This window comes from Numida meleagris, unplaced genomic scaffold (assembly GCF_002078875.1).
Source record: "Numida meleagris isolate 19003 breed g44 Domestic line unplaced genomic scaffold, NumMel1.0 unplaced_Scaffold502, whole genome shotgun sequence".
In the NCBI taxonomy this organism is placed as follows: domain Eukaryota; kingdom Metazoa; phylum Chordata; class Aves; order Galliformes; family Numididae; genus Numida; species Numida meleagris.
The window spans coordinates 1-8,937 of record NW_018364718.1 but is presented as its reverse complement, the minus strand read 5'-3'; the positions used below and the strand labels follow the sequence as shown (position 1 = coordinate 8,937).

The 8,937-nt window shown below is 37.0% G+C and overlaps 1 protein-coding gene across 1 annotated transcript in view; it reads left to right on the top strand.

Annotated features, from left to right (window-relative positions):
- Positions 1-8,478, top strand: part of LOC110391778 (maltase-glucoamylase, intestinal-like) — a gene marked incomplete at both ends in the record, with an annotated part of 52,135 nt that extends 43,657 nt beyond the window's left edge. The window contains 9 exon segments of the mRNA XM_021383721.1: positions 184-318; positions 1,301-1,385; positions 2,432-2,570; positions 2,668-2,801; positions 3,450-3,499; positions 5,544-5,692; positions 7,046-7,130; positions 7,272-7,328; positions 8,354-8,478. Of these exon segments, the coding sequence (XP_021239396.1) occupies positions 184-318; positions 1,301-1,385; positions 2,432-2,570; positions 2,668-2,801; positions 3,450-3,499; positions 5,544-5,692; positions 7,046-7,130; positions 7,272-7,328; positions 8,354-8,478 (959 nt within the window).
- Positions 8,479-8,937: the final 459 nt, after the last annotated feature.

Below are 8,937 nucleotides of genomic sequence, written 5' to 3'. Positions count from 1 at the left end.
TTTGGTACCGATTCCCGTCCAGATTTTTTGTCCCGATTTCTGCCCCGATTCCTGCCCGAATTTTTATACAAATTCCCACACTTCTGTCATTTCCCGGCGGGTGTTTGTACGTCGATTGGAACCCACTGAGTGCATCCCCTTCCCCCTCACCCCTCCTCTTTGCTCTTCCCTCCCCCTCCTCAGCTCTTCCGCGCGTACACGGCGTTCCCCGACTTCTTCCGCAGCTCCGCGGTGGAGTGGTGGAGCACGGAGCTGCAGGAGCTCTACGAGAACCCCCACAACGCCTCCCTCAGCCTCAAGTACGACGGCATCTGGATCGTGAGTGCCCACTTTGCCTTTTTCTGCCTTTTTTTCGGTGCCTTTTTATTGCGAGAGCGGTTTAGGCATCGTTGATTCACTGATTAATTAGCGCGTGGTGATGGCTTGCGTGAGCCCGGAGCACTTCATGATGTTAACGGATTGGATGGAGCGTGGCAGCGAGGAAATCGAAGTCATGAGAGAGATAATGGGAAACGATTTAGAGAAAAAAAAAGAAGGAATGAAAATAATCAAAAATAATCAAAAATAAAATTTTTAAAAAATGAAAAATGATTAAAAAACGAAAAATGAATGGAAACCTCCTATAAAGGTGAAAAAGAAATGAAAAATGATTTTAAAAATGAGAAATGAAGGGAAAATGATTTTAAAAATGAAAAAGGAATGAGAAGTAATCAAAGAAATGAGAAAGGGAGGAAAATGATTTCAAAATTAGAACGGAAGGAAAGAATAAAAAAGGCTGGGAAAAAAAAGGGAAAATAAGAAAAAAAGAAAAAAAATATAAAAAAGAGAATAAAAAAGAATAAAAAAACGAAGGGCTTTTATTTCATAAAGATGAAATAATAAAAAATGAAAAGGGAAAAAGTGAGAACAAATGATGAAAAATCACGAAAAATAATGAAATAATTTTTGGCATTTGGTGATGGTGAAGAATTGTGATTTTCAGCATCTGTGGGTGAAAAAAAACCGCGATTTTTTTGGCATCTGCTGTTGGAAAAAATGGCAATTTTCAGAAATCGTTGACAAAAAAACGTGATTTTCAGGATCTGTTGATGGAAAAAAAAAATGTGATTTTCAGCTTCTGTTGGCAAAAGATCGCAACGTTCCGCATCGGTTGATGAAAATCAGTGACTTTCAGCTTTCGTTCACAAACTCGTTGGCAAAGAATTAATTATTTGGGGGGAAATAGGCCCAAATGTGCCACGTTGGAGTGGAGTTGGCTCAGTTTTGGGGTGGTTTGGGGTTTTTTTTGCCTTTTTTTTAGGACATGAACGAACCCTCCAGCTTCGTCCACGGGGCGGTTTGGGGCTGCAGAAATCAGGAGCTCAATAATCCCCCATACATGCCCCGTAAGTCTGATCAGCACTTAATTAATGGCTAATTTAATAAGGGGACGGTCCAATGAACCCTTTCTAAATTGAATCGAGGGGTTGAATTAACCCCTTCTTTTATGTTTTGAACCCCACTTTTACATTTATTGGTTCATTTCCTATGCCATAGAATTGCATTAAATCCCCGAATCCAGAAACCTAATGAGAAAAGTCCTGATTTTTTGAGATTTTTTGGCATCTTTAGTTCCAGTCTTTGATGTGAACACCAACCTCAGAGCACTTTGAAAAGGGAACATGGGCAATTTCTGCCTCCCCCAAACTTCAGAGGTCCGATTTCAGAAACGAGCATCAGTGATTTCTGCCCTTCCTATTCAGATATGCAAATTATACGTCTACAAAAACAGAAACCCCCAACCCTAAATGGATCCCTATAGAAAACTATAAAGGAATGTCATTTATCCCCAGATTTCCCGTATTTCAAAAATGAGCATCAACGATTTCTGCCTTTCCTCACTTTCAGAGATCCAGTTCTTAGAGGAATATCGGCAATTTCTGCCCTTCTACGCTTCAGAATTTCCGTTTTGAAAAAGATTACCGGCAATTTCCTTAATTTCCTACGTTTTAGAAAGGAATCTCAGCACTTTCTGACTTCCTTTAACCTCAGAAATCCAATTTCAGGAAGGAATGTCGGGAGTTTCTGCCTTTCCCAAATTCCAGAAACCTGATTTCGAAATGGAATAATGGAGATTCCTGCTGCTCCTCAATTTAAGAAAGGAATATCAGCGATTTCTGCCTTTCCCAAATTCCAGAAATCCACTTTCAGAGACAAATATCAGCAATTTCTGCTTTTCCCAGGTTTCAGAAACCCAATTTTATAGAGGAAAGCGGGCAATTTCTGCCTTTTCTAAATATCAAAAACATCCAAAAATTTTGCTTGGCTTATAAAACAAGTGACCGCACGACCGCGTAAAAGGAAGCGAACCCCAGTGAAGACAACGCCAACAAAAAGTAGCTTTTCCAAGTTTTTGTTAAAAATGTGCGTGTTTTCACCCCATTTCCCACAGAATTGGGGTGGAGAGAGGAGGGCCTGGCCTACAAAACCATCTGCATGGAGGGCGTGCAGACCCTGGCGGATGGCACCGAGCTTCGCCACTACGACGTCCACAACCTCTACGGGTGGTCCCAGACCAAACCCACCCTGGAGTAAGTCACCCCTTTTTTTTTTTTTTCTCCTTTTTTCCACCTTTTTCTCCCCCAAATCCCTTTCAAATGAGCACTGAGGGTCACTTGTTGCCCTCAGCGCGCTGCGGAACACCACAAAGGAGCGGGGCATCGTCATCACGCGCTCCACGTACCCAACCAGCGGGCGATGGGCGGGACATTGGCTGGGGGACAACACGGCCGCGTGGGACCAGATGACCAAATCCATCATCGGTGAGCCAATGGAGCACCNCCATGACCATGACCATGACCATGACCTCGAAGCTCTACATCCATGACCATGACCATGACCTCAAAGCTCTACATCCATGACCATGACCATGAAGCTCTACATCCATGACCATGACCATGACCACGACCACGAAACTCTACATCCACGATCAGAACCACAACCACAAAGCTCTACATCCATGACCACGATCATCACAAAGCTCTACATCCGTGACCATGACTGCAAAGCTCTACATCCATGACCATACCCATAGAATCAGAGACTCAAAGAATTAGTTAGGTTGGAAAAGACCTCCAAGCTCATCCAGCCCAACCATCCACCTCCTACCAACAACCCCACTAAGCCATGGCTCTCAACACAACATCTCAACGTTCCTTCAACACCTCCAGGGACGGGGCCTCCCCCCTCCCGGTGCAGCCCATCCCATCCCCCAATTAATTCACAAAAGAGATCATTAAGCATCCCCTATCCTCTACATCTGCGGTGCGTTATTCTAAAAAATACTTGAAATTATCGCAAATAATGCAAAAAAAATTATGTTTTTTTAATGCGTATCCACACGCGTGCGTAGAAGTTCTCTCTTTAAATTAATTTGTTCTTAATTAATTTATTGTTTTCTTCTCTACCAGATGCGTATGAGGACGGCGTCTATCTGCTGACCTCGTTTACGGCTCGTCAGGTTTGTGGGCTGAAAAAGCATTAAAAAAATTAAGTTGATTATGCAGAAAATGCAAATTTTGGTGTTTTGAAAGACCAACATAATAACAACAGCCTTAATTAGAGTGGTCATTAAGACTATTTCCAATGAAAAAGCTCTATAATTCCATTCAGTTGGCATTAATAGATATAATTAAGTGGGATATGACCCCGAGAGCACAATTTGGGGGCAAATTTAAATGAATTACATATGCTATATAAATATATTAATCAATTACTACATTAATATATTATATATAAATATATTAATCAATTACTACATTAATATATTACTTAATATGCATTAACGTACTGATATAATTAATATAGAGGTATAAAATGTGTTTATTTTTATTTCTTTTTATATACATTATAAATATTTGTGTGAAAATTATATAAATCCTGCCTTATCATTATTTGTCATTATATATTATTATATATTATCATATTCTATTAGAGTATTGCATATTGTATTTATTGTATGTATTATATTTATTATAATATGATAATAAATTGTATATATAATATAAATATATTATTATTTATTATATTAATTTACGTTATTATTATATATTATAGAGAAGATTTTATAGAAAATCAATTAATATAGGTAATAGGTAATAAAAACAGATAGTAAATTAATATATTATAGAAAATAAATAAATAATACAATTCAATAAATTTTTGTAGTTACAATATATTTAAATAATATTTAAATATGTATTTTAAAATATGCTTTTAATATTTCACTATGTTTTCAGTGTTTTACTAATACATTTATAATATATATTCTAATTATTCATAAATTATTCTTATTATTCTAAATATGTATTTAATAATATGTGTCTAACAATATATTTTAAATAATACCTACTTAATATGTTTAATATTTTAGTATTCTATTCTTAGCACGATTTTAATATTTTAATTAGATGTAATATATATATAGTAATATATATTATACATATTTAATATATTTTTATTAAATACTAATCATTGTTAGCAATATATATTCTGCACTTATAGGTATATAATCTATGGGTCTGTTTAAAACATTAATGTTCCTATTAATAACGGATATTAATATTCATGTAAGATGTATGTATTATATATTAGCTATCTATTTACATTTTATAGTGGGGGAAAAAAAACATGGACCGGAAATGTGCTGAAATAATGAAGTAAAAAATAAAGTATAAAAAATAAGAGAGTAGAGTAGAAAAAGGAAGGGGAAAGGGGAAAGGAAAGGGGAAAGGAAAGGGAAAAGGGGAAAGGAAAGGGGAAAGGGGAAAGGAAAGGAAAGGGGAAAGGAAAGGAGGGGAAAGGAGGGGAAAGGAGGGGAAAGGAGGGGAAAGGAGGGGAAAGGAGGGGAAAGGAAAGGAAAGGAAAGGAAAGGAAAGGAAAGGAAAGGAAAGGAAAGGAAAGGAAAGGAAAGGAAAGGAAAGGAAAGGAAAGGAAAGGNAGGGTGAATGCATTGGCTTTGGGCAACAATTCAGAAATGAATCATTATTTCATCCAAATTTCAGATCTTGCTTTGAAAATATGGTCTTATTTCCCCATTTTAAAGATGGATGGTGGCGACTTCCTTAATATTTCATAAAATTTATGTAATTTATTAAATCCTTTGTAAAAGTTGTGGGTTTTTCCCTCATAAAGAGGATGAATATATTGGCTTTTGTGGCCAATTTAGACACTGAACACTGTTTTATGAGAATTTCAGGTCTTGTTTTGAAAATACAGAACCGTTTCCACACTTAAAAGACAAAACGGTGCCAATTTTCTTAATATTTCATAAAATGTATGTAATTTTGAGTGATGTATGAGGTGAAAAATGATTTTTTTCTTCATTTTGAGGCAAATTTGACAACAACCACCACCAAATTAACTTTTGGAGGGATGTACGCAGTGATTTAAAAAAAAAAAAAAAAATACAGCACCAAATGTGAAAAACGAACAAATTTTTAGCAACTGTTCTTTTTTTTTTTCCCACCTCTCCCAAAGGAAATAACCAAATGTTCCCTCCTCAGAGGCAAGACCCCGTCGCGTGGAACTCCACGTTCGAGGACATCTCCAGGGATGTGCTGAACATCCGCTACGCGCTGCTGCCGTACCTCTACACGCTCATGTACAACGCCTCCGCTCACGGCAGCACCGTCGTGCGCCCGCTGCTCCACGAGTGAGTGTGGGCTCCTCCCCTCCAAAACCCCGCGTTTTTTCCCCCAAATCCACTGGGTCGCCCCAAACCCTCCTAGAAAACTGTGAACTGGGGATCTGAATCTGAATTTGGAGTTCCAATACAAATTCGGGATTCAGATATGAAGTTGGGATTTCAGTGTGGATCTGAGATTCGAAGGTGAATTTGAAATTGAAGTATAGATTTGGGATGTGAGTGTGAATCTGTGATTCAAATAGGAACTTGGGATTCAAATTGCGCAAAAATTTTTAAGAGAGAAACAAAAAAAGAGGATTTTCAGAAAAGTCTTGAGATTTTGGGGGAGAGAAAAATGTATTCAGGGCAAAGTGATTCAGCAGTGAGAAAAACAATAGAAAAAATAGAAAAAATAGAAAAAATAGAAAAAAAATGAGAAAAAAGAAGAAATAGAAAAAATAGAGAAACAAAGAAAAATTGAAGATAAAATAGAAGAAAAACTGAAGTAGAAAAAAATAGAGGAAAAATAAAAGAAAAAAAGAGAAAAATGAAAGGAAAACTGGAAGAAAAATAGAAGAAAAATAGGAGAAAAATGGAAGGAAAACTAGAAGAAAAATAGAAAAAAACAGAGGGAAAATACCAGAAAAAAAATAGAAAAAAAAATAGAAAAAAAATAGAAGAATAAGTAGAAGAAAAAGGACAAGAAAAGTAGGAGAAAAAAATAGAAGAAAGACTGAGGAAAAAAATAGAGGAAAAAAATAGAAGAAATAGCAGAAGAAAATAGAAAAAAATAGAAAAAAATAGAAAAGTAACACTAAAAAAGAAAAATGTATGTCTCTATTTTTAGAGATTTCAGCATTTGTAAAAAAAAACGTAAAATAACATTTTAAAATAGGATTTTGAACCTATGAATTTTATGATTGAGATATGCCTAAATTAAGCAGTTTTTATATTAGAATCTTTCTATGTTCCTGACAAGCGTCGACGAATCCATTTGTAAATGAATGGGATTCGTTTCCAGTCATTAAATTATTATAATTTGAATCACGTTTAATTCAAATTTCATTAAATTTAATTAGAACCGAGTGGTTTGAATTACCACAACAATTGCCATTTTAAACTTGAAATCAATTAACCTCTTTCTAAGCGACGGCTCGTCATTATTCCCCATTATGGGAATATAGGGGAATATATAGGGAAATATAGGGGAATATATAGGAAGGGAAGAGCAAAGAGTGTTTTTTTTTAAGGAGAATAAGGCTGCAGTGAGGAAATATTTTGCAAAAACGGGTCATATCCCCCCCAAAAACCCTTTATATTTTGGAATATATTATATTTTGTAATTTTGGAATATTTATATTTTATATTTTGGAATTTCAGGTTTGTGGAAGACAGAACCACGTGGGAAATATACAGGCAATTCCTCTGGGGCCCGGCGCTGCTCATCAGCCCCGTGCTGGACCAGGTAAAAGCACGGAATATCGGGAAAATCCGGGGGGAAATATTAGAAATTAATGAAAATATTCGAACTCGGTGAAAAGGTTGGACGCTGCTTCGGGAGAATTACAAATTTGGCCTTCGTTAAAGCGAAAATGTTTAATTGCAGGGCGCCGTGTCGGTGAACGCGTACCTCCCGAACGCCCGCTGGTATGATTACCACACGGTGAGTAATTAAAAATCCTTCCAAAATTGAATTCACTTCTCCCAGCGTCTTCAGAGAAGAGCGCAGCCCCCAGTGATCGATTTTGAGGATTTAACAAAATTTCGGGTGTTGTCGTGAAAACGCGAGGCTCTTCCTGAACGTCGTAGGCGGGCAGTGAGAAGGCTCTTCATGCCTAAAATTTGTACCATTTATAAAATTATTTCGAGTTTTTCCTCCCCAAAAATGGGATGAGAGCGTCAGCTTGGGGTGAGAAGTCGGAATTTTATGCCACTTTTATGGGAATTTCAGGTCTTGTTTGGAAAACACGGAGAGATTTCCGCATTTAAAATAGGGGCGGCGCCGGCATTCTTAATGTTTTATTTATAATTATTTTTGTTTTATTTATTTATTTTTTAATTATTTTATAATTCGTGTGATTTATAAAATAATATGTAATCTCTTCCCCGCAAATGGGGTGAATTTTAGTGAAAAAACTCAGAGTTTTACCCTCTTTTTATGAGAATTTTAGGTCTCGTTTTGAAAATACGGAGCAATTTCTGCCCTTAAAAGAAGAGCAATGCCAGCTCTCTTAATGTTTCACAAAATTCATCTAATTTACAAAAACATTTGCATAATTTGTTTTTTTTTCCCCCATAAATAGGATGACAATATTGGCGTTAGGGGTCACTTCAAAAATAAGTAATTATTTCATCCACATTTCCAATACAGTTTTGAAAATACGGAGTATTTCCCAATTTCAAAGATGGGCAGTGCCGACTTCCTTAATATTTCATAAAATCCTCATAATTCATAAAATAATTTATCAAATCTGTGGGTTTTTCTCCATAAACAGGAGGAGTGCTTTACCCCTAGGCGTCCATTCGTAACTTTCAGATTGTTTCATCCCAATTTCAGCTCTCGTTCCGACAACGCGGCGCTATTGCTGCATTTTAACGACGAGCGGTGCCGACGCTCCGAATATTTCATACAATTTATGTAATTTATGAAATCGTTTCTAATTTCCCCTCTCCCACCCCCCAAAAAAGGGCCAATACATCGGATTCCGGGGAGAATTCCGAAATCTGCCCTCTCCTTTGGAGCACATCAACCTCCACATCCGGGGTGGTTACATCCTCCCCCAGCAGACCCCAGCCAACACCACCGCCTACAGGTAGGAACAAGAATTGACCGATTCCCTTCCAATTCCACTCAAATTTCTGCTCTTTTTTGGCCAATATTTAACTGAGCAGGGAATAGATTTCAGATTCCCCAGACTGGGAATTCATTCTCTTTTGCATTCAAATTTTCATGAAAATCGACGCGTTTCCAGGTTGGAAATACGTCCAATTTTGTGAGGATTCCAGAAAGTGGATCCAAATTTTGGGGCAGTTTCCTCTCTTTTTGGTTTCCTCCATCCATCCCACTCTCATTCAAACCTAAACTTATTAAAAGCAATTAGAATGAAATCTTCATCAATGTTGACACATTTTCACATTGGAATCACCTCCAATTTTGTGGGGATTTCAGAAAATGAATTGGAATTTTGGGGCAGTTTCCTCTCTTTTTGGTTTCCTCCACCCCCCCCACTCTCAATTACATTCACACGAAGCGCCGCTCAAACGACATCACA